Source organism: Rhinopithecus roxellana, chromosome 9 (assembly GCF_007565055.1).
Source record: "Rhinopithecus roxellana isolate Shanxi Qingling chromosome 9, ASM756505v1, whole genome shotgun sequence".
NCBI classification, from domain to species: domain Eukaryota; kingdom Metazoa; phylum Chordata; class Mammalia; order Primates; family Cercopithecidae; genus Rhinopithecus; species Rhinopithecus roxellana.
The window spans coordinates 40,643,584-40,670,750 of NC_044557.1; the positions used below are offsets into that span (position 1 = coordinate 40,643,584).

The 27,167-nt window shown below is 38.1% G+C and overlaps 1 protein-coding gene across 1 annotated transcript in view; it reads right to left on the reverse strand.

Moving 5' to 3' along the window:
- Positions 1–1,280: 1,280 nt before the first annotated feature.
- Positions 1,281–27,167, reverse strand: part of CSMD1 (CUB and Sushi multiple domains 1) — a 2,044,058-nt gene continuing 2,018,171 nt past the window's right edge. The window contains exons 55-65 of the mRNA XM_030937494.1: positions 25,214–25,402; positions 20,928–21,101; positions 19,899–20,081; positions 13,382–13,558; positions 12,583–12,762; positions 10,001–10,174; positions 9,251–9,424; positions 7,918–7,991; positions 4,451–4,562; positions 2,665–2,844; positions 1,281–1,369 (exon numbers count right to left, since the gene is read on the reverse strand). Coding sequence (XP_030793354.1) covers positions 1,281–1,369; positions 2,665–2,844; positions 4,451–4,562; positions 7,918–7,991; positions 9,251–9,424; positions 10,001–10,174; positions 12,583–12,762; positions 13,382–13,558; positions 19,899–20,081; positions 20,928–21,101; positions 25,214–25,402 — 1,706 coding nt within the window. The remainder of the gene's footprint in view (positions 1,370–2,664; positions 2,845–4,450; positions 4,563–7,917; positions 7,992–9,250; positions 9,425–10,000; positions 10,175–12,582; positions 12,763–13,381; positions 13,559–19,898; positions 20,082–20,927; positions 21,102–25,213; positions 25,403–27,167) is intronic.

Sequence of the window (27,167 nt, forward strand, 5' to 3'; positions counted from 1 at the left end):
ATTAAAATATGACCACGAGTCATGTGGTAGAGGTCATCTTTCCGGGTCTTTATAATTTCACTTGTTACTGGCAGCCTGCAGTATAATGCAGAAGCCACATAGCTGAGACGTACTAGAATGTACCACATTGATGAAGAATCACATTCTATTAGCACTTCCAAGAGCATAAGAAAAGGAATATTGATAATAATGTTTGCACCTACAAAAGGAGTGTATAGAGATTTCAGTATCTTAAACACAAAATAAGCAAATAAAAGAAACAAAACACACACACAACAATAATAACAAAAAGAGACTGTGCTTTCTTCCATTGAAGAAAATGTTGCCTGGATAAAAAGCTTTGACTTCTGTATGTGATTTTTAGGTAATATTTAAATAAAATAGTCTAGAAAGATTTAAAAACATTTTATATTCTTTATTATGCAGATTGGAGAAATTTCTTTAGTCATATTGGCACATTTTTCTTTGTCTAAGAATTAAGTGTGTAACACAGCATCCTGACAATAGCATTACAAATACTCTTTCCATGTTTGATTCTAAAATAGAGCTTATGCCCCCCCAAAAAAGTGTTAAAACCTGAATAAAGAAAGTACTAGTCAAGTGACCTTATATATTTACAAGGGATTTCTCTTTCTGATAAAACAACAACAACTAAAAAATACCCAACTTAAATTAATATAATTTGGGATTAATTTTGTTATTTAAATATAATTTAAATTTAAAACACAGAACACGCCAGATGATTTTGTATAGTGAAAACTTTCCTCGGGAAATAGGACTGCATTTTTGCAATTTGCTACATAATGCATTTGGCAAAAGGCACCACATACAACAAAAAACTATAATTAACATCTTAGAAGGCAAAGGATGCCTGAATGAATGGAGATACTTGGAAAAAATCGGGCTCCATATTTGAACTGTTTGCATTAACAACTTACGCTGTAAAAATGCCTCATTGATATGAGCTTCCTCATTTGGAGGAAAAAAATCGCAACCCTCTTTATAAGGCTCTCCATTATACCACATGGAATGATCAGTGTTTTCATTTCTCCCTGCCAAACGCCGAAGGCACGTTTGAATGGAACAGTGTGTGATAACACCAAAGGTTTTCTTTTTAAGTGAAGTAATGTTATTTCATTAACAAACCATTGTTGTGAAATAAACAGAATTCCATGTAGGCTTAGTGTTTTAAATAACTGAAACATTAACTTTGTCATGGACTAACGGATTCGGAAATTTAAATGTTGAGAATTGTTTCACTGTGCAGAGTAGAGAACAAATCACTTTATTTGATTGAAATCTATAACTGTTCTGGTATACAAACCTGGAGTTTTAGTAACTGTTTCATTAACTTCTCTCACTCCTTTACCTACAAGTAAAAAGACAAATTATCATTTTTTAAAAAAACATTTTTGAGTAAGTTTGAAAAAATGTCAAATTGAAGCAATTTTCCTTCTCCAGATTTTTTAAATGTACAAAATATGAATACCTATATACATATACATTTTAAACCCACGTCTTTACAGCAGAATATTCTTGGTGTTTGTGGGAAAGCAGAGTTTAAGGATGAAAAATCAATGTACATCTCTCTACGCATATTTCCATTGAAAGTGCTACAACAGAGAGCCTTGCAAAGAAGGGTGGCTTCTATGACATTTCTCATATCCTCCTTGGAATACCCTGCCACATACGAAATAACCAAATAACCATGATGTTATAGTCCCTCTTGATTGTCCAATACCCTACCCAAATCAATGAATTTATACATTACTATTGAACAATTCAAAATTATTTCCATTACAGAATGTTCATTTTGGTCGATCAAGTTAGATTTAAATAATAATTTCTTAGCCTTCACAGTTTTATATCAAACTATGAATCACCATTTTAAAAGTTTTCATGCTTCTAACAGGGAAGGCCAAGGGAAACAAAAGTCTCTCTAAAATCCCTAATACGAGAACTATAAATAGGCTCCAGGAAATGAAACCTAAAGTCACTGACTTTCTCACATTCCATCATTTTTGGTTTATGCTGTTTAGACTCCATGGATTTATAAATTACATACAGGGGAGAGCCTGAAAGTTTAGCTATCATCAAAGCTGACCCAGGATGATTATTCTCACTTGTAAACACACAAATTGGTAATTAATGGATCGTTTCTATGTGAATTGCTTTTGTAATTTTACAAAGCAGAACCAAGGTCAGGGACACATAAACTTAGGTTTTACCACAAACAGCATGTGGTCTTAAAAATAACCACATATATATTCTCGGATACTTGGTGATATTTATTCATTTTCATCTCTAAGAACTACTTTTCCTGAAAATATACCGAGTATTATTTTCCTTTTAATTCAGAATGCTTTTCTTCAACCAAATAGCTTTTCTTTTTTGGCTTAAAATAATCCAGTGATTGTATTATGTACTAATTGCATACTAATTGTACTATACATCCGCTTAGCTCTGCCACCATTGCATCAAACACTGAGGATACACACGTTCATGCACACAGCTCACGCACATGAAGCAGGACTGAGGCAGGTGGCGATGCTGCAGCCTCAAGCTCTTACTTATGGGTTTCTCACATGGACACTAGCCTGATGGGCAGCCGATCCTTTCCCTTGCTCTTTGGAAAAGTATGCCACTCCTTGATCAATAACTTACTTTTACACACAGGCGACTTTCCTGTCCATTTCATGTCTGCTTTACAGGTTCTGTGCTCAGATCCACCTGCGAGGAAAAAGCCTGGATGGCAAGTGTACACTAAGGTGTAGCCGAAAGTAGGAAGATCGATGGCTCTCACATCTGCATGCGCTGGGGTTTCTGGCTGTCTGCAGGCATGAGCTGAAACAATATTAGGAAACATTGAGACTTTGTTTACTGTAAAGTCAGCACATGTGTCTAGAGAAATGAATAGACCAAAACAGTTTGGAAATTGTTATGCAGTCAGCCATACATATATATTACATATATATATGTCATGTTTTTGGTAGAGATGAAGTCTTGCTATATTGTCCAGTCTGTGCTAGAACTCCTGACCTCAAGCTGTTCTCCTGTGTTGACCTCCCAAAGTACCAGGATTACAGGCATGAGCCACTACACCCATCCTAGGTATATTTATACATAGGTAATTATGCGCAAGGATTTAGAGTAGACATCATAGCTTTGAAATAAAAAAACACTTCTGCTATACTACTAAAGTAAATATGTTAAAGATCCCTAAAAGCCCAGTCTTACAAATTATACAGACTGGTGAATATTTAGATATGCCTTGATTTTGTTCTGGTGGAAACTAGCAAATTTATTATTCAATTTCATTAACAATTTTGGTAAAAATTTCATGTGTATTTAGAAACTTAATATATTATAGATACTTATTTTCTTTAAAATATAATTTAGGAATAAATGAGATTGTAACGTATACTCTGTATCTCAAACTACTCCATTCCTTATAAAGTTTGCATATATGCCATAAGGATTGGCATATTATTATAAAACAAGTTTATAAGTTTAAAATTGTACATGCAGTTGTTTTGAGTATTGTCACTATTTCACTAATGAGTAACCATAACCAGTACCTGATATTATCAAACTCCATATTGTATATAAACATATGCATATATGTATGAGTGCATGTATATACATATATATGTACATATACTATCAACATATAATTTGAGTAGTGATTTAGAGCAGAGATGCTAGTTTTAAAATAAACACACCCAAAAATCACGTCTTATATACTATTAAGATATTTTTATAACATTCTACTAATGTTTTATTTCTAATATATTAAGAATAAGACACTGTATTTCACTAAATTGAGAGTGAGTGAAATGAATAATTCACATACTACCCATCCATATATTTTTCCTAATTCTCATGATTAAGTCACAAAATAAAATGCGATCTTAAAGTATGTATTTGAATGATCAATTCATATATACTTCCTAATTATAGCGAGAATAATCTTTTAAACACTTCTACTTAGACTCTGACATATGACATTATTCAGTTGACCCTCTCTTTAGTAATTTGATGTAAATATCCTAGAAGAATAATAGCATGTACAAACACGTTTTCCCTCTAAGAATGTTCAATATAATGTTATTCACTTATCTTTGGTTTCAAGCAGTTTCTCAGACTTTACTGTGCCTTGGAATCTCCTGGAACGCTTGTTAAACTAAACTGTCCCCCTTCTCTCCTCCCCGGCTCCCTCCAGAATCTCCGGTTTAAAGTCAAGGGTGGGGCTTGAGAACTGACTTCACAGCCCAATGTCCAGCCAAATGCTTAGGCTGCCAGTTCTAGGGAACCAAACTTTGAGGACATCCAAAGTTTAGGATTGGGGAATTAAAAACAATTTCTTATTATTTCCCTTAGTGGTAAACACTTCCCAGACATTCACAACAAATAGTTTACTTCGGATTGTGGTGGAAGAAATCACACTTACGTATACATTCCGTCTGTATCCCACTCCATGTTAAATTGGCAAGGCAGGTGCGAGTCGTGGAACCTTGAATATGGTAGCCTTTTCTGCACCTGAAAAAAACCGTGCTTCCAACCTAGAGAGGAAATCCAACACTAGCTTCAGAGGCCAAGGGAATATTCGAAGTATCAACTGGTGATACTTGAAAGCACATGCCAGGGTAAAAGTATAGCAGCAATTTTTCACGTTAATGTCGAGCCATTGTCTAAATCAATGTGCACATTATAACTGCATGTTACAGTGTTACACACAATGTGGATTGCTCAATGAATAGTGTAAGATCTTTGTGAATTTTGAAAATTTAGAAGGCTGTTTGGGTAAAGAAGTTAACGCCTTTTCTGTTTCAGAGTTCTTTCTTTTTTGTTTGTAATAACTATTATTTCCTTTTTCATTTTTTTCCTGCCACTCACATTTTAAACAATTGGCATTTATTAGAAAATTACTTCTGTTAGCACTCCTAGGGGACTGGTCAACTCCTGCTCATACAGAGGCCACCAAAACTCTGTCTTTCTTACGCTTCAAACTGTACAAACTATTTACTGTTGTCTGCATGTCTGGGGCATCTTCCTCACCAGTTCTTCACAAAGCTAACCCCCACTTAATTCTCTGTACTTTCCTTAAACTGCACATCCTCTGCAGATTCTTCTCTGATCTTCCAAGAATGAATTACGTGCTGCTCAAATGCGTTTCCCCAACATCGGATGTTATCTGCGCTACTCACTACAACGTCCTGGAATTGCCTGTATATTTATTTACCTGTGTGTGTTCCTAATTTAACCAGAGGTGCCTCGAGGGGCAGATTCCTGTGATCTGTAAATATCTTTTTAGAGAATGAGCTCTGGTCCATGTGTTGAGGGGCACCAAAGATCATCCATGCTCCTGCGTATCCGCAGCATGAGGCCAGTATGACCCATGTACAAAGGGAGAGGGAAGCAGCCCCCAGGGAAGGCGGGTTTGCACTCGTGACAGCTTGGCTTGGGACCACATTGTTTCTTTAAAGCTTGACTTACGAGGGTACATAAGTGTACCAAGTTAGAGTCCAAAGATTTGAATACCCCATGTGTTTCTTGCTCTGAGAAATTTAACCAGTTATTTCATTCCCTGTGTCTGCCTTCTCACAGGAGTAAGCCCATACCTCCCTTGTTGGGATTCTGGGAAAATAACGAGAAGTAAAATGCAAGAAAATAGTTGGTACATTGAATAGTGAGAAAGGATATCAGGAGAAAAAAAAATGCTGCTTCTAGCACTTGATACAGTGGAAGTAGGAATTTACAAAGAAAAGTGCAAATTTGATAAATGTCAAATCGATAGCTAATTTAAGATTCAATGATGGGAAAGGGTTGACTCAGTTACTCTTGATTGATTGATTGACGATTGATTTAAACTTTAGAGTCAGGGCCTCTCTCTCTTGCCCAGAGTATAGAGCACAGTGGTGCAATCATAGCTCATTGCATCCTTGACCTTCAGGGCTCAAGTGGTCTTCCCATCTGAGCCTTCTGAGTAGCTGTGACTACAGGTGCACCTTAACACACCCAGCTGATTTTTTGTATTCTTTGTAGAAATAGGGTCTTGCTATGTTGCCCACACTGTTCTCAAACTCCTAGCCTCAAGTGATTCTCCTGCCGGGGCCTCCCAAAGTGCTGGAATTACAGATGTGAGCCACTGCTCCCAGCACATTTCCTCTCTGTCAGGAATGGTGTCCATCAACTCTCCGTGCAAGCATGTTTGCAATTCTGAACAGACCTCCTGGTAAACATGCTGACATTGTCAGGAAGGCCGTGGACAACCTATATCACTTACTGGCAGAAAGAAAATAGAGTCTCCTTCTCAATAAAAAAAAAATTTTAGCAGAATATACCAAGCCACTCTAAATTGATTATCATACACTAACCCTGGAGCTATGGGTTTCGGGGACACGCCTGGCTGGAGAATGGGAGCTAGTCATTTAAGCTGCATGATTCACATAGCCTAACACGGGGACATTTCACACTGAAATGGTTCACTTTGTGTAAGTAATGTTTCAGCATATGGTGCTAAAGAAAACAGACAAAAATCTCATCGGTTACATTAAAATATTCCTAATATTTTACATTAAAATATTCCTACTAAAGGAAGAAAAAAAAACATTTCGGGAGAGCTGCATCTCACGGTCTCAATCATGTCCTTAAAAGATGGTGTCTGAACTCTTTATCAGTAAATCCTGCTGTTGGATAAAATCTATTATTCACATTAGTGTAACTGATTGGTTATAAGGAGGGTGAAGGATTTATCCAACCCTGTTAGTGTTATATGATAACTATATATTGCTATGTTGCTAAATATAGTCATCATCAACTTTTAATTACTATAAGTTGTACATAGGCAAGTTAAGACTTGCTCAAAGCAATGGTGATCAAAATTTTATTTTTCATAGTGAATCAGTGAGAGCGACAACCATATATAGTATTTTCCAACATTCCTTGACAATTTGGCATTCAATATTTATGTACCTGAAAGTATTTACTTGAAATTTAAGGCAATATTTGAGACATAATAGAAAACATGCTAGAGTTAGTATATTAGCTCCCTGTAAGGATTTCCACCGTAGGATGCAAAAGAGCTACAAGGAAATGGCCACTGTGTGTCAGAGCGAGAAAAATGGGAATATTTTCGTGCTCATGAGGGATGGGGAAAGTGGCTGAGGAAGATGGTTTTTTATTCTTAATTGATGAGATCCCTAACTTGAAGGTAGAATATATATTTAACTTTTGTTTTCAAAGTCATGCAACCAGAGAACAGTGAAGTTATGGCAGTACTTAAGATGGTTAAAACATTTTATTTCAAGCTTCATTACCTTCCACTTTTAGGTATTTCTCCAACATTCACTGAAGTGGTAATGCTCATTTTATTAAAAGTCAAATGAACATTCCAAAGTGATATTTAGTATGTTAATAATTCATAGAACTTCAAAGCTCATACAGAGAACTAATTTCACAAGTAAGTTTAGACTACGGGGCTAACGTACATTTTCTCCTGTTTCTGTCTCTAGAATTTAATATTATTTCCCCACTATAGCCAGTCCCAAAGTAGAACCTTTTATGGGTAGCTTATCAGTGACAAGTTACCCCAATTTGAGAATTGCCATGTGAGTTTAACAAATAATAGAAGCATGCATGATTTCAAATAGAAATTAACATAACAGTTGCTATGTTAATTTCTATTTGAAATTATGCATCATTCCATTATTATCTAGTAAGATACTAGTAAGTATTATCTAGTACACACTGATTTTGACACTTGAAAACACATGTAGAAATCCCCTTTGAATGAATTTTATTCAGGTGAATATAACATGAACAAGGTATGATATAAAAAAGCACTCATATATGTTCAAGTAACAAATATATTTTATATTTCCAGAAAGAAAACATAGTAAATTCATAATGAACTACCTCATAGCCTCTGGAGCTATTCTGTATTCCAAAGTGTGGCGTACCAGGGTCTGGGCAGGTGTTATGAGCAGGATCTGAAATTTGTGATTTAAAAAGAAAACAGGGCACCAGATAGAGTTATTGTGGGAACTCTAACAGCTTTTACTGAAAGGCCTCGTGAAATAGAGAAAACTTTGTTTTGAGAAATGTGCAAGATGTTTTTCAGGAAAGTTAAAAATTAAATTGCTACTTTTATCTTCTCTTCAAGACACCTTCTTTAGATGTTAACTTTTAGACTTTAAGTAGTTCAGTATGTTCTTTTTATATAAGTACATTTTTTCCATTCTCTGGCTTTTTTTTCTATAGAAATATATTTGTTTGGTCAATGACATACTATCTTCAATAGTGATCGATCACTATCTTTTTGTTTATTAGGATTCAATTAATGGCCATCTCATTTGGTTACCCATTACATTATTCCGAATTTCTTTAATTAATTTTCCTCAACATTTCAAAATGATAAATATATTTAATGCTTCAAAATCGAAGCATATGGAAAACCAAGAGTGACATTTTTCAAAAAAGGTAGGACTTGGGTAACCCAGTGGCACTTCAGCTCTCTTCTTTGCTGCTCTACAGTTGCCAGTAGAAAAACAAAATAGATAACTTCTTAAAACTTATTATCTAGAGCAACTAACCTACTAGGGGGAAGAAAAATATTTTTAGTGTAGAGATAGCTACTATATGGCAATAATTTAAATCAAATGACATCAAATTTTTTCCTATAATTAGGAAAAAATGCTTCAGTGACAATATTTCTTTAATACTATCCTTATTTTATACCATTCAATTTCTTAGAAAATAATCAAGACTAATTATTACTTTTTTACTAAAAACTTGTAGAACACCCATTATTCTGCTTAGTAAATCTCAATGAACAAAATTAACACAGTGATAAAACTTGACTCTGCAGCAATAAAACAATAGCAAGACTGTCTCTCTGGTGAGGGCTGCTTTAGAGAATGTTCCTAACTGCACCTTTCCCCGAAACAATGCAATTGGCAGTTAAGGTAGACAGCAGAGACAGCCACTGAGGTCAGAGAACAAAGTCTAGTAGCTACTTTAGCAGACTTCTGACTTAAACTCCAAACATAGCTTGAATGACTTAAAAGAGGCGGCACATCAGTTTAGCTGATTAGTGTGCAATCCTATTCAGTGCACAGAATATTACCTTTACAGAAAATTATCTACGGGAACACTATCTATGTAATCACCAATGACCCAATTTCGGAATGAAATGTCCTCATCCCCCAAATACCCCCAGACATCACCAGGGCAGTATTATAATTATTACCAATGCATGCAGGTTGTACGCCGCTCCACATGCCGTCGGCTTGGCAGATTCTTCTCGAAGATCCCACGAGTATAAATGGAGATTTGCACTGGAAGAAGACTTCGGACTTATAGGTGAAACTTTTCCCACTAAGTCGCCCTTCAGCGGGGATGCCAGGGTCTCCGCAGAACACAGCTATGGAAGATAATCAGGAAGAAGTCAGCCTTCAATGTCACTGGATCAGCTTAACCAATTGAGCTTGGTAACTAGTTTCTGTTAAATCTTTAGCTTTAACTATTAAACAAGAAAAAGACTAAAAGGAGGCCAGGCACGGTGGCTCACACCTGTTATCCCAACACTTTGGGAGGTGGAGGCGGGCTTGAGCTCAGGAGTTTGAGACCAGCCTGGGCAATATGGTGAAACCTCATGTCTACAAAAAGTACAAAAATTAGCTGGGTGTGGCAGCATACGCCTGTAGTCCCAGCTACTTGGGAGGCTGAGGTGAAAGGATGGCTTGAGCCCGAGAGATTGAGGCTGCAGTGAGCTATGACTGAACCACTGCGCTCCATCCTGGGCAATAGAGTGAGGCCCTGTCTCAAAAAAGAGACTCTGCCCTTAGGCAACACAGTCTCAAGTTTGAGTTTTTGTGTATTTTAGGGCTATTACTACCCACCAGGAAGGTCCTCAGATTGTAACCTTAGGATGTGTCCTGATTATCCGTCCCTGTTGCAGACCTATAGTGGGTGGAACAAATTCTGCTGTAGAACGTACGCAGGCACTGGGGGACCTCTCCTTTCCACACCCCGCGACCTTCACAGGAGAGGATGGCAGAGTGAGAGAGCTGGTAACCGTCCCCGCAGCTGTAACTTATGCTGGAGCCCCAGCGGAAATCAGTTCCCTCCACTGTTCCATTCTGCACGGGTGGCGGCTGAGGACACAGCACGGCTGTTTTCCAAAGAACAAACAAGATCAACATTCCGGAGCTCCCGCTGCAGCTGCGATGTTCAAACGATTCACATTTTAATTTTACCTGACTTACAAATGACATCTACACAGGTTTCTTTAAAAACAAATAATAAAAGAATTGCCAAAGAAGACAGTACATCCAAATAATAAATCTTTTTTTTTAGAATATTTCTTCATTAATACAGATCAGGTATCTAAAAGCAAAGTCAAGTCAAAACATGTAACACTGTAAAAGGAAACAGGATTGAACATGATATTCTCAATAGATACAAGGCCAAGAAAGGAAGAAACATTCTTGTTTAATTTGTGTCTTTTTAGGATGGTTCCCAAGGACAACTCGAATGAGGATTTGGTCAGATGACACAAAATTTATAGGCACAGATGGTAAGAATTTTTCCGGCCATCTGTATTTTTTATTTAAAGATGGCATATAGTTTCCAAAAGACACAGTCGGTCCATCTATTTACTGAATATATTTTTTTAGAAGTGCCTACACAGTTAAAGAAGATTCTGTAAAATACCATTCACAAGTGTTTCATCACCGCCTTGGAGCCTGATGTCTACTTTACGGGGCTGAGAAGCAAGAACAGGGTTTCTAGGGAGGATTTCCCCGAGGGCGATGTCCCCACAGATCCACCTTCCCCACTACAGAAATTATACTAAAATGCACCCCAGGGGGCAAAAATCCAAAAACCACTGTCTAAAATCCTCCTTCTCCAAAGATATAAAAGCTTCCCTAATTTTGGAAATGAATGGAAGTTTCCAAGTGACCCTGTAGGCAGCAGACGGCATTACAAGAGAATAACCACCAGCATTTTGCGTGTTCAGGCTCATGCCTTCTCATGTGAGAAAGACATGCCAACACACGCAAATCACACTTGCACACCCAAAAGTTGGAAATGGGTCCTCCTCTCACCACTCCACCTTCTACTGATCTGTTCACTCTTTCAACGAATCCTTCCTGAGACCCCAGATCGAGGGCTGGGGAAAGGCACACTCTGGCCCAAGGGAATGTTCAGGGGGAGGCCCCAGTTGGGAGAGACCTGAGCTACATGGGAGAATGGGAGGAGACAAGTTCCAGGAGGGACACAGAGAGAAAGAGGTTCCATCTGGTAGGGCCTTGCTGGCCATGACATTGTTATAAACACAATGGGTACCAGAGAGAGGATAAACATCCACAAAACCATGCATGAAGTGTTATTTTATTGGCCATTTCCATCATGACCATTTGACCTGAACACTGCCAACACCACTTAGTGCATTTCACTAAACATTCATTTAGGGTCTGCCGTATAACAGGTGTAGTATTAAGAGTTACGATACAAAGAAGGGAAGGCAATGAGATCCTTTGACTCTACTGGGAGAGGAAAGCAGGATGGCCCAAAAACACGCCCATGTCAGAAGAGAGAGAAAGCAATATTTTTGAGCATCCAGGTCACATTTAAGCCTCTGTCACATTTAACCATCTGTCTTGCAGAGCCTGCGGAAGATGATACCTTCTCCGTTAAGCTACTGAGTGTTCTAGCTCTCCCTCTCTCAGTATTTTATTTGTTCCTAGTCTAATAAAGAGGAGAATGCCACCCTCTTATGTTTGACCACTGACAGCTTTCAAGCCCCTCTCTCCCCCTCTTCTTGTCCTTCCTCTTCACCAGCCGATAAGAAAGTCTGGATAGTTCTTCTTTGCTTCTGGTCAATAAACCATCACCATACAAATCCCTGGCCCTTGCACAGCCCTCACTCAGCCCTACTCCCTGGTCACTGTAAGAGCCCAGCCCGCTTGCTCACTCTGCTTTGCTGAAGCCATCTTGATGGGCTTGAGCCTGTCTTGATTCGCCAGACGGTCCAGTCACATAAGATGGTCCAGTCACATAAAGAGGTTTATTAAACCTCTTCCTGCCTTGTCGATGTCATCTTCAGTCTCAGCAACCAAACCCCATGAAACATCACAGTGCTAATACTCTCTACCAGTACTTTGCCATTACCAGGTGATTGGTTTGTCTCTCCAACCTGCCTCTAAATTCCTACAATTAGATTCGCCATGCCATGAACACCTCACTCAGCCAGGGTCACAGGTTTACCCAGGACAGCAAAGCACTGGGGTTCACACACAGACTCTAGGGTGGCAGGACCATCACTGAACCCTGACATCTCCAGTTCCTGGTCTGTGATCCTAAGCCTTTTCCTCCACCTCTCTGTGAGTTCATTTTTCCATCTGTAAAACTGAGATTAATGTATTATAAAATAAAGTGACTTAATAGTTGCAAATTGGTGTTTAAGAATTCCTAGCCCCTAGAAGGGCTACATAAATGCTTGCAAAATTAAACAAAGCACAATTCAATAAAGACTTCTACACATATCTGTAAAATCCAAAGAGTCACAACACAAACCTTTGCAGACGGGTTTGCTCTGATTCCATGTGCCGTCTTTGGTACAGCGAATAGTGGCGGATGTGACTGGTTCCATGAGATAGCCAGGGTTACACTGATAGCTCACAGTCTGGTTGAAGGTGAAGTCGGTCCCGAACTGGATGCCATTTGCTAGTGTGCCTGGATCCCCACAACTTATAACTAATAAACAGGTAGCGGGAAAGAATCAGAGAAATTCATGTATCATGAAAGGAATTAGTCACCCTTTCTAGTCAAGATACTCTCTTTGAACTGCTATTCAAAGCGGTTAAGCAGTGAATTAATAAAGCAATACTACCCTCTGTTTGATGATTTCACTGACCCGCTGTCAGAAGGAACACTTGTATTTTGAGAATCACTGATTTCTATTCTGTTGGCAGCTGGCTGTCAGATGCTGCCTTCCACCCCTTGACTAGCCCCTAATTAGGCATGGTGTTTAATCAGAAAGATGAAGCCTGCAGTCAGAGAACCAAAGACATTTCTTCTTTCTCTGCAGACCCAGTGGTCTGCAGACGACAAAGTTCTTGACTTTTTTTTGGTCTCAATTTTACAATGTTCGACCCAACTGGCCTTTTAAAGGAGCTTCAGCCATACAAAAAAGTGGAAAAAATCTTAAAGTACCTAAGAAATAGAGTCACAATATCACACATTAGTTTTCCTTTTTTTCCTCTATGAATTAAAAATAAAAAAACAGTATAACACCTTAAAGTCAGTTTTGCTTTTCCCCCGCAATGGAGTGAATTTCACAGTAATGAGTCTACCACGATGTCTGGTTACTCACTTGTGCAGTCGGGAGCAGTGCCTGTCCAGGTCCCATTGGCTGTGCAGTGCCGCGTCATGAGCCCTGAAGTCTTGTAGCCTTCCCAGCAGGCATAGATGACCGAGCTGGAGAACAGAATGCCATCACTACTGACGATCATTCCGTTGGTGGGTGTGCCAGGGTTGCCACAGGACACAGCTGTTAGGCAGACAAGAACAACAACACACACAGCGAGTGACCCAGGATGAAAATGGCAAACAGGAGACCAATGGGGATCAATGCAATAGACTACACATTTATTACAAACCCACAGCACATAATCCTAGGGAAGTTCCTTAACATATGTCTTACTATGGCTCACATGTTTTTTATTGATTAGCTACAAATATAAAAATAACCTTTCAATTCATCTTTTCTAAAGTGAATTATTTCTAAACAAATTAAAACACGAGTTAAAGCACCAAAAGTTCAAGGCCTTGTTATTCAGGGATTGAATGCTTTTAATAGCCTTGCTATTTGAGGATTGAATGTTTTTAATGTCATGACAGAATTGTTCTGATTTTCAAAAAAGAATATCTACGATATTAGCAACACAGAAGCATCTTCCTTTATGTAATCACTGTGTTTTTAAAATCTAGGCAATTCAGGTCCTATTTTACATCTCCAGGAGAATTCACTTTGGAAAATAAAGAATGCCTCGGAAATATGAATGGCTGCACTTGAACTGCTTTGTAAAATGATGTCCTCAATATTACCAGATCTAATAGTAGCTGCGTTAATTGGCTTTGACATGATTCAACTTTACATTTCTCTCAAAAGGCTTCTAATGCCACATACAGGCAATAAGACCTCAATTAACGATGGTCAGTGCAACAGGTCTACACTCTGTGACTATTTTTTATGCTCTTTTGGTCCGTAAACAAAAGCAACCTTGGCTGCTGCTGGGTATCCTTCAGGGTGAACATTTCAATCTATAATTTTTTTTGCCTTTTTTAGTGGAGCCTATTTACCAGAAAGGTTGCTACATTTTCTCCTTAGCACTGTTGCAATAATATACAATAGGCAGGCAAATAAAGGATGTGACCCTTGGCTGGTTTTAATAACAAGAATATATATCATGAGACTGCCTCTGAGCTGATAAAAATATTTAAAAACACTTTTGCACATTTAATTGATCCAATTTCAAATCTGGCCTGGAGAACAAAGATATATTTTTCTTAAAAAACATGGAAGAAAACACCCTGCAAAATTTGCTCGGCACAGAGAAGTCACTGTACTGGGAGTCGAGGGACTACCCTTCTTACTACATAGAAAGAATGCACTTGTGCTCAGGTTGAACTGGATCTTGTTTGAAAAAATAATACAAAGTGCACATGCTGGTGCTTCCTGGTCCTGTGCCAATGGCAGATGGAAGTATTCAATCACGGCCCTCTTCTCTGATTGCTCATGGTGTGACTTCCAACCCTTTCTAACACAGATCTATTAGTAGTTTCCTGGTTGGCATATGAATTGGGATATATTTACCAATCCAGAAGTACAGAATATTTAAGGCTCTCTAAAACTTGAAAGTTCTATGATAACTGTATTATATATTAAAATTTCATATTGCAATAATTAAGGGTTGGACTATCCAACATATATATATTGTTCATTCAACAAACATATATTCATCACTTACTGTGCAACAGGTACTGTGTAGATGTGCTTACGGAAAGCCTGTCACAGAAAGGGATTGCGTTTGGTCCAATTCATAGTTTAACAAACCAAAAGAGGACACTGATGCTATTGTTACATTGTATTCTAATTACATTTGCTATTCAATTGTATGTCCAAATCTTCAAATGCCACCTATGTAGAACCAATACTCAAATGAATCAAATAACTGATGAAAAATACTCAATTTGGTTTGTAAGCAATCTAAAGTGTTAGTTAGTTTGCTAATATTGTCAATGAATGAGTACTATCATCATGCTGTCCTAATATTGGGAAAGTCTCCTCAAATATTGTACTGTGTAAAGTAAAATTCATGATGAGTTTTTTTCTTTCTGTTTTTCTGGCTGACAAAAACCACTTTCACTCATGGTTATAACTACGAAAATGACTAGAAGGCAATGTCAACATATCTGCTTTTATATCAATGCAATTATGTAAAATTATAAGAGAGGATTAAGACTAAAACAATAGATTAAATTTCAAGGAGACAAAAGAAAAATAAATTAGAAGAGGAAAAATAAACTGGAAGAAGAACCATAAATTAACCTGCAAGTTTAGACTTTGCCATATTTTCTCTTTCCTGAGTTTATTTTCTTTTGAAATATACTTTATAAAAAGTACGTTTTGTTAATGTGACTTCTTCAGCTAAAACATAATTTTCTTTAACTCAATATATAATAACATTAAGCTTATTTTAAATATACTTTTTTTTTTACAAATAATAGTACTGTTCATTTTACATGAGAAAAAATTGCTGTTAAATTGAGTTAAATAGATGTGAATATTTGCTCATGCAAGTTAAATAAACCTGAGCAATCAATTTAAATTCCTTAGATGTAGTGCCTTTAACCATAAAATGAGTATTATAAAAATACTTATTCCCGGCTGTTACAAAATTACCCATGCTATATATAAAATGCCTAGTGTGAGATCTGATGTATTAGTGGTCATGAGTTAGCTTGTAGCTTATGCTATTGTTATTTTCATCATCACCACTTTCTTACTTCTTGAGTAAAATGTAGCTTTATCATAATTTCATCTGAAAGAGAATTAAGAGTTTCCTAATACAGCTTAAACTAAATATTTTAGTGTATAATGTAACTTCACGAGATAGATCCATTTTGAAATGTTAAGTTTGAACCTATGATTAAAAGACTAGATGGCTAACAAAAGCAAATTTGACTTAATGTGAAGGAAATATATCTGCAATATAAATTCTTTGAGCTGAAGAATTTTAAAAGATGTTTCATTTTGAATTACAATTTCCTCCTCCTTTTTACAGTGTATTCTATTTATCTAACTTTTTGTATCTAACTTTTTGACAGGTTTAGAGGACATAATTTCATCAGGTTTCAAATAATCTTAACTAGGGGATTAGTCAAGTCATAGCTAGTCATAGAAGCTACGCTTCCTGGACATGCAACCACTGGTTACATCCTTCTTCATTGACAGTAACTCACACTTCAGTGATTTGGACCTATGATAACAAACAAGGAACAAAATGAAAAGCTACAGATTCTCCAAAATGTATTTCAAATTTTTGCTGGTGTGTGTGTGTGCTCAGTCACTGATTTTATGATTTTTATACATAATTTGTTGCCTTATTGGGTGTAACATATATTGCAGTGGGCTTATTCAGCTTCCCATGATGTCTGTATCATGTAATGCAGTTTTAGAAGCAGTCAATTTTGTGGAGCATGGCATATTTGAGAAATATTTTCAGCACTGCAACATTTTATAACTTATTTGTGTATGCAGCTTTTAAGGGCTAAGTTTCCAATTTTTTTCATAGAAGTATAAATTTCTAACTTTAGAAAGCAAAATACAATTTTAAAAATACTTCGCACTGCCTGAGTTAGATGCATTGGGAAGTGAAACACAATTAAGCTCTCATTCAAATAAATTGACTGATGTGTGCTTTGCTGGACTAGAACTCATAGTGTGTCTTCATAGCCCCAAAGAGGGGAGATTTCTAAGGAAAGACATTGCTCACCCTCAACTGTCATAATTTTGTTCATCTTTTAAGATTTCAAAACTGAAATGCTGAAGGTAAACATGATATTGAATGTGCAGTCTCAGGTGAATGGTCGTCTTTGATAGAATATTTTATATTCCACTTTCTGGGAGTGTCAGAGTGTCTGCTCTTCAGACACCAAGTTCAGCCTGCAAACCAGGGTTTAGGCTCAATGATTGCATTGAGTATTCTTGAAAACAGAAGGACAGTTCTGGTTTTCATCAGCATCACATTCTATCTATAAAGTCTGAATAATTATTCCAGCATTCACTTATTGACATCCAGCCCTCTTTGTAACTACTGAGGAAATATTTTAAATCTCAATTAAAATACTACCGATGATTGATCCTTCAGCCTCTCTGTTCTCAAACAAAGGAGAATTAAGACCCAGAACCAAGACGTTGTGATCACTACAAAGAATCAGGTCTAAAGACAAAATGTCACAAGTCACAAACCATGGTGCTTTTCAAAAGTCCTGAATGATAAATGCTACAGATATGTGAAGCTACTGTTAAGTGTGATTTAATAGAAACGTTGAAATGTTACTATGGAAATTGTTTTAATTCATTGGCAACATTTGTGTAACACCACACTTTGTTATAATTACAGGATTAAACAAACTTCACAAAAATATCATAAGCCACTCTTATACACCTTTTAGTCAGATTCACCAACTGTTTACATTTTGCTCACTTTCTCTCTCTCTCTCTCTAAATATGTATTTTCTAAAGCATTTGAGTGTAAGTTACAGACATGATGACTCTTTAGAGTTAAATATATCAGTATATATTTCCTAAGAACAAAGGCATTCTCTTACGTAACCGTAATATTAAAAGCATGAAATGTAACTTTGATGCAGTGTTGTCTCATACACATCCATCATCTAATTTACTTCAAGCTCTTGAACATATTTTTAATAGTCGCCTTAAGGTCCTGTGTTAGTTCACCACCTAGATCATCTCAGGGTCAGATTCTACTATTTCAGTAACGCCTCTCATAACTCTGTTTTGCTCAGTGTAGGACCTAATCCAAAACCACACATTGCATGTATCAAGTCTCTTACATCTGAAAGAAGCGCTCAGAATGTGTCTTTTCTGAACTTGACGTTTCTTCATGAGCACAGGCAAGCGGATTTGTTGCATGCCCCTAGGGTTTTGGGGGTTTTTATTGCTGCTGCTTCAGGACTGGATTCAGGTTATGCATTTCAGTGGCAATACCAAAGACATGACAATGTCTCTTTTCAGTGCCTCATATCAGGAAGCATAGAAGATCTCCTTGTTAAAATATTGGTGATAATGGTTTATTCCATAGGATTGCTTACCTAAAGTACTATATGATACAGAGCAGAAAACAGTCTGGTTTTTTCTCTGGTGAGAAAACCGCCCTCATGTGCAAATTTTAATACTGAAATCTCTACAAGATGAGAGGGAACTGAAAAAATTTGCATTTGATTAAAAAATGTATATCAATTTATAGTGTCATACTTTAGTCAATAACAAAAGTATGATCCTGCAATTCATGACTACGGGTAACCATTTCTCACTACTAATCAGTGGTATTTGACCTAAGACAACTTTTGTAGGGCCTAGTCTTAAGATTTACACTACTTTGATTGTGAAGAGGCAATTCGGAGTAAAAAATTATCTTGGATTATCATGTTTGTTTGCACATATGTGCATGCCTATATTATATGCATATATACACATATATAGTCGAAAATAGTCTTTGAGAATAAATATATACACTATGCATGGACAAATATATAAATATGCAAATATATGCACAATTGTTCATATATTCATATGTAGCATTATTTTATATATGAAATTAATGCTACATAGGATAATATAGATAGATCATATACATATTTTATTTCTATTTATCTATGTAGTATGTATAATACAATAAAGGCAGAAGTGGAGACAGGATAGTCAAGTACAAAAAATGAAGATTAAGGAAACGAGTTAATTTCTCATAATGATAGTGTGTATGTGAGCTTACTCAAGTTGGTCAAGTTATATGGAAAGTGTTTCATACATACAAAAATACATATGGAATTAATTTGTATAAACTTTTTAGACTCAAAATGTAATTGAGAAGTTTGCTTGTGAAGAATTCCTAACATTTACAGTCCTATCTGTCTGAATTCTAAATCGGGTTTTGAACACTGAATACATGGTTACCATCACCTCTCAGTTCACATTGCTTGAGGCTTCATTTCTGATACACAGTGCGGTGTCTATAACGTGTCCGTGGCAATTCTTACTGTCATTACTGGAGCATACCACCACTTCCTATGATGCCTCTCAAACATTAGAATCAAGTAGACCCACTCCAAAATAGTTCATAGAATATAACCCCAGATTCCTGTGAAATAGAGTGCTCCACACATGGACCACCAATAGATTGGAAATGACGTATGAATGAAGCCTGCTTCCAGCCTGCAGAAATTCCCATCAGTGATCTGCATTGGTCCTACTTGCTGCTCTGGAACCCCACTCACTCACCGCCAGGATCTAGAAAATGCTGACAACACCACATCCAGATTACCACTGGGAGAAGATTAGAAGCTTTCGTGGTATAAACTTTCAAAAACAAGCATCTGTGTGATGGGACCTGTGGACACTCGGAATACCTTCACGCACCCAGTCATGATTTCTGATGATGCTTTCACAAATACTGGTGGGGGAAAGATTTAACTGTATCAATAGTAGAAATCCCTATAATTTTTGTAGAATTTTGCCAGGCATTTTAGAATGAGTTGTGTGGTTTTAACTTTCAAGGTAGACCTTAAGGCTTGTGGCTACTCACCCTCGCACACTGGCTGCAGTCCTGACCATGACCCATTGAGCAAGCATGTGCGTTCAGGGGAGCCCCTCAGCTGGTGCCCCATTTCACAGGAGAAGCGGAGAAGACTCTTTGTCTTAAATTCATCCCCAAGCCGAGACCCATGTGCTGGGGTCCCTGGATCACCACAGAATCCAGGATTATTTCCTATTGAAAATAAACACATACGGCAATGCATAATTGTGTTAGACTTGTTTTAAGCAGAGCTGTTACATTTACAGATAATGAAAAGTTGTTGAAATTTGTATTTGACATGAGTTATGGTTACATAACATTCTGGCAATCTTGTAAGAAATAATTTCTTTGTGATAGCCCTAAAAATGAAAGAATTTAGGATGTTGCTCCTGTGCTACTAAATTCACAATAGCCTATTCAAATATGGTTGTGAGAATAAATGACATTTCCTTTGGAAGAAGGAAAATGCTGGGAATGGTAAATGCATCAAGTCTTCACTGAAAAGGTAGGTACAGAGAGCAAAAGGAAAACGGGGCTTTAGGTAAACTGGGAATGTAAAAAAAAAAAGGCAAATGAGAGGTTTAATTCTTCAGAATTGTATCCAGAGAGTTGCTGGTTCGCTGAATTTTAATTGTTTAAGAAACATTCATGAAAAAAATAAAGATAATTTTTTTTCAAAGAGGACCCATGTGGTTAATGATGATAGAGGTGGGGAAAATTAAACACATAAAAAAGAATAAAGAGCAAACAGGGACACACGGAGGCAGGACTGGCCAGCTTCCTCACAAATAACATCCAGACACTCCCGAGAATCCTGGAGGAGAGCATTTAAAGTGATGGTGTCTAACAACTATGGTGAAGATGAAGACAATATCTATAAGAGAGTCGTATTTGGCTAGAAATGGAATGATAATCATTTCAAAGAGATGCATAATTATACGGCATTTCCAATAACTGTAAATCATCGTTATCTGAAATCATTATTGGAAAGGTTATTTGATGCCTGTAATTCTGTCATTTCACCTGTAGGCCCCTTACCTGTGCAGTGGGGCAGTGCCCCGCTCCAGTGACTGTCTTCCTGGCACACTCTCGTGTCATTGCCTATGAGACTCTGGCTCCCTCTGCATGAGTAGCGCACGATGGCGCCGTATGTAAACAGCTCTCCAGTTAGGACGGCATTGGCAGGGACCCCTGGGTGTCCGCAGGATATAGCTTAAGTAAAAAGATAAAATAAAACAAGTGAGTACATCCTTCCAGTTAAACCACTTCGTATTGGCAGATCTCCCATAGAGACACCCATATCAACAACATCCATTGAAGAAAAACACCTACATATTCTGGTATAGGAGACACCCATATCGACAACATCTATTAAAGAAAAACACCTACATATTCTGGTATAGCCCTACAGTTCCCTTATGTAATTTGTGATGCATACCAATTTTCAGATGACGCTTCCCCCCCTAATTTATTTACTGAAAAGGAGAGGTTCTGTTGATGATGTTTTTGTTTTGTTTTGTTATGGTAGCTTTGCTTACGGTGGAAACTGACATGTGGATTTTCAAGGAGATAGCCATACTGCCTACATTTTTCCATCGACCCTTAACTATATTCCAAATGAACAGTATTATAGGAAATTTGAGAAAGTAACACGGGTCCATTAAAACTATTTCCACAATTTTTTCAGTTAATATGACAATCATATGCTTTGCTTGGCGACATGATTTTGTCAAATCTGCTTAATCTTCAAGTTCACATGTCTAAGAAAACCATTCTAACCATTTCTCTTTGAATACGGGGCAGTCTAAGATGGATAAGTAAAATGATAATGCTCAATTATTGATTAATGTATTCCTCAAATTGTTCTGTAAAATCATCTCAGTATTTCCATTCATTTCCTTACAATTATACCAAATCAGGCCCAAACTCTATTTATAGATATCCTTCAAAAAGGCAAATTCTGTAATCCAGATTAATATGGGACAGTGAAGATTTATTTTTCCTTTACTGTACAGTATCAAATGAGGGCTAGCAATGGACAAGTTTTTATCTGTATGCAAAAAGAACTAACTGAATTGAGACTACCAAGGAATCACTCCAAGGTGACCATTTCAGTATCCTAGAGGAATTCCACGTGGTAACGAGACACCCAGAAGGGTTATCAGCCAGAGGGGAAGAGTTGAATGCCTGGAAGCCACCACCATCCCCCAGTCACATCAGCCCTCACTTTCTGTCTTGCATGGACACTGATTCACTGGAGAACTAGATTTTATCCACATGGAGTCCTTAAAAGAAGCCAGTTAGACCTGAAACAGTGAAATGCTGGATCAATGACCACTTCCAGTTGAAATGAAATTTATATTTTATTTAAATGTTCACCTTCAGTGAAACAGTATCACAGCAAAATCAGACAGCAGAGCTCAGCTGCTCTAGAGCATGGAAAAGCAAAGGCTCCCCCGAGCAAAGTCACAGCAATTCCAGTTGTTCATGACACCAAGCCGAGGGAAGTGGCCAGCTAGGAGAAGGAGAGCCAGCTCAACCCCAGCTCCTGAAGATGTGAAGCACATCAGCATCGGTACGAAAACAAATGGAAGTCTCACACACGCCAGGGGAGACATGAAAGAAATGTTCTGGGAAAGACAAAAACAGAACTAAACCAATTTCTATGAAAATTCCCATGTGTGAAGGCAAAAGGAAGACGAGAACGCAGACATAATTTGATGAAGATCGTAACACATTTATAGATGCAATTTTGTTACATAAGGCTGAGAATTGTTTTGAAAGTTATCACTGCCTTTCTCCACAGAAATTAATTGTATTGTTAACATGAGAATTTGAGATGAGTTTCTGTGTAGATTAGAGGAATGTGAGGGAAACTCACTTGGAGAAAAAAAAAATCTTCAACACTAACCCATTCTCAAAATACACTTCACAATGCTATAACTGAAAAGGCAAGAGGCATTATCATCTTTAGTATGTGTGTGGTAGACCCGACTGATAATGTCATTGCCATTTCCTTCCTCGTTTGTATTTTTTTTTTGTTTTTTAGAGATGGGGCCTTGCTTGTTGGCCAGGCTGGAGTGCAGTGATGCAATCATAACTCCTGGTCTCAAGTGATCTTCCTTCCTCAGCCTCCCAATGTGCTGGGACTATAGGCATGTGCCACCATGTCCCACTAGTTTTTACTTTTTTTATTTTTTGTAGAGATGGAGTCTGGCTAGGTTGTCCAAGTTTATCTAGAACTCCTGGCCTCAAGAGATCCACCTTCCTTGGCCTCCCAAAGTGCTGGGATTACAGGAGTGAGTCACTGTACCTGGCCTCCACTTTCTTTATGGATGCAAAATGCCTAGGACAAAGATCAGATTTTGATTTTAAGGATTGCTTTGTTTCTAATTTCAAAAAGAATAAAGAGAGTAACAACTTTTCCTAAATCTTCAGACTATGATCTTAAAACACGATTCTCTTTAACAGCCACTCTGATTTTTCAAGTGAAAAGAAAATAAGACTTTGGCTATTTGGTTACAATGATGTATTTTTGCTTATCTTCATGGTCTATAATACACTGATAATAAGCTTTAAAGAGGGGCCAGAGGGATCATCTATAATTTTCTCTGCCCAGAAGAGCACATCCATTTTCTGGAGCCATATCCCTTCCCCTGATTTAAGGACTCAATTCACAAGCCAAGTACTAGCAGGATATGAGCTTTTTTAAAAAAAAAAAAAAAAGAAAAGAAAAAAAGATTTAACAACTTTATTCATTTATTTATTTTTTATTTTATTGTAAGTTCTGGGATGCATGTGCAGGATGTGCAGGTTTGTTATGTAGGGAAACGTGTGCGATGGTGGTTGGCTGCACCTACGAATCCATCACCTAAGTATTAAGCCCCGCGTGCATTAGCTACGTATCCTGATGCTCTCCCTCCACCGCCCCCTACAGGCCCCAGTGAGTGTTGTTCCCCTCCTGTGTCCATGTGATCTCATTGTTCAGCTCCTACTTATAAGTGAGAATTTGTGGTGTTTGGTTTTCTGTTTCTGCATTAGTTTGCAGAGGATAAGCTTCCAAGCTCCATCCATGTCCCTGCAAAGGACATAATCTCATTCTTTTTTATGGCTGCATCATATTCCATGGTGTGCATGTACCACATTTTCTTTATTCAGTGTTTTACTGACGGGCACTTGGGTTGATTCCATGTCGTGTTATTGTGAATAGTGCTGCAGTGAACGTACGCATGCACATATCATGGGATCTAATTAAACTCAGGAGCTTCTGCACAGAAAAGAAAAACTATCATCAGAGTGAACAGAGAACCTACAGAATTATCATCAGAGTCAACAGACAACCAACAGAATGGGTGACAACTGTGCAATCCATCCATCTGACAAAGGTCTAATGTCCAGAATCTACAAGGAACTTAAACAAATTTACAAGAAAAAAACAACCCCACTAAAAAGTGGGTAAAGGACATGAACAGACACTTCTCAAAAGAAGACATTTCTGTGGCCAATAAACAATATGAAAAAAAGCTCAACATCACTGATCATTAGAGAAATGCAAATCAAAACTACAAAGAGATACCATCTCATGCCAGTTAGACGGGCTATCATTAAGTCAAGAAACAACAGATGCTGGTGAGGCTGTGGAGAAATAGGAATGCTTTTACACTGTTGGTGGGAATGTAAATTAGTGGAACCATTTTGGAAGACAGTGTAGTGATTCCTCAAAGACCTAGAATAAGAAATACCATTTGACCCAGCATTCCCACTACTTGGTATATACCCCAAGGATAGGAGGCTTTTATTGTAGTCACCTTGGACTGTACCAGGAATGCTCACAAAACCCAATCAGGTCTCACAGCACTCCCCGCTTTGGCTGTAGATGCCAGGTCAACAGACAGAAACTCCACACCAGAGCCCTTTGCCCACCTAAGCTGAGCGAGACTGAGGTTGGCAGATGCCTGGTGGGGAGGTGCGGGAGGTCCTGGTCGCCATGTCTAAGCGGTGTGGGCCAGGCCTACCTGGTAGGCTGAGCCTGAAGGCAAGCCGTGAGAAAAAGATAAAGGCATCATTGTCCAAGTGGTATCCAATTACCTGCGTCATTTCTCCTGAGCATACCAGTGTCCCCCAACCCCTTGAATTTGCTTAAGTTGTATTTGGTGATTTCTGGCCACTCTATCTACAGCTGTCATACAAACTCCTACAATTGGTGATGGGAGAGAGCAGAGGGAATTAAAATTCAGCGCCTTTAAAATATACTTGCAGAATTTTCTGCTGATGGTGTCCTCACAGGGGTCTGTGCACAGAAATCGGGAATAACCCTGACTTACCCAAACACTTGGGCAGAGACCGGTCCCATAAGCCATTTGCCATACAGGTCAAGGCTGAAGATCCCAGCAAGTAAAATCCCTTCTTGCAATGGTACAGGACACTCATTCCATACTCAAAACTCTCAGGGAGGTTCTGTTGCCCGTGACGAATGGCATTTTCCACAAAGCCTGGATCGGAACAGTTCACCACTAGAAAATAAAACATTTCAGACACCATTTAGAAATAGCTAGAAATAACAGACAAAACAGATCAGAAATGAAGGCGAATTCCTCATCATTTTAGGAAGTTCAGAAACTGACAACATGATGGCTGAGGCTCATGAAATTCCACTCTCAGGATGAATTCTGCTAACTGCTTTGGGCCACTCTTCTTCAAGAGGTGTCAACAACTGGTAGACCACGATAGCAATTTTTCACACGAGGCTAATTTCCTAATAACTTTTTCAATGTAAATTCTGAAATTATTTTCCTTGGTTAAGTTTTTACATTCTAATAATGGTCAAATAGAACTGGCTGAGGTTCGTTTAAATATTTTTACTCAAGTGTGGTGTTTTAGAACAGTCTGTGGCACGGTAATTACTTACCCCCCAACACACATACACACCTACATACATTAGTGCTTTAATATGTGTGCCTAAAATAATTTTGCTCTATGTAGAACGCAACTAAAAATGACAATTATTCCATCAATACCTAATAGAAATGCGAATCAAGCCAGCCTCTGATTTAGGCCTCTTCTCCCTTTAGAAACAGCCTGTGGTGAGGCAGTCTTCTGCAGCGTGCGGGACACGCTCTGGTTCCTCTGAAAGGCATTAGCCTGAATGCCTGTTGGCGTCTGCGAGGGAATTAGCGATGTGCTTTTGCAGGTGCAGAGGAAGAGAAAGAACTCTGATTACCTCATGCTTTGACCCACCCCACCAGTGAATGAGGCAGCTGTTCCAGAGGCCACGGTCTCTCCAGATATTTCTGGCTCAGAAAAGCACTGTGCAAATGAATCTCGGGCAGCCTCTGCACATCATGAGTCCCAGAAGCTGAAGGCAAACCCTGTACCCAAACTGTGTGTTTTATTTCTTCTCTATTCAAAAAAGGAAGACAGAGGGCAGAATCAAGGCTTACAGTGTTCCCTTTTAGTGCTGTAGAATAATGTTCTCTGCTTCTTAAAACAACCCTGAGTTTACAGAAGAAAGTCTTGAGTTCTTTTGAATCAAAAAACCCAAAACAAACAAAAAGCCATGTGTGAAGTTCGCGCAAGTATTTTTAAGATCCCACAGGGCACTGCATCTGCAATACAATTGTAACCAAATCTCTAAAATAGCAGGAATTACCTAATGTGAGAAAATCTAATTAACTTGAAAATGTGATTATTTGTATAACCTGGAAGACACCCACATTGTCCCATTCTTACATTGAGCATAAGAGATGGATTCAGCTCCCCCATGCTGCACTTTCATAAGGAGACGGACAGTCCGGGGCTGGAACCCTAAAGATATTTTTGTGTTTATGTTTGTGCTTATATTGCTCTTAGAGGACTGTCCAAAAATAATTTCAAACTGTGTTTGTTGTCAAAGCAGAGAAAGCCACTTAGGAGAAATGAGTGGAAAAAAAGCCACTTTGACCATCTCCCACTAGGATGCCTGAGAGAAACCAAATGGCCCAGGATGCCAAAGACCAGATTGAGCTGATGCCACCATTTCTCCTCCTCCTCCTCCTCCTCCTCCTCCCCTCTTCCACCTCCACGTCCTCTCTTCCTCCTCCTCTTCCTTCTTCTCCTCCACCTCCTTGTCCTCTCCTCCTCCTTCTGTTCCTCCTCCTTCTCCTCCTCTTCTTCCATCCCTCTCTTCCTTCTCTTTCTCCTCCTCATTCTCTTTCTCCTCCTCATTCTCTTTCTCCTCTTGCTTATCATTTTCATCTTCTCTTTGGCTCAGCCTCTCTTAAAGGTTCACTGGCAGAGATT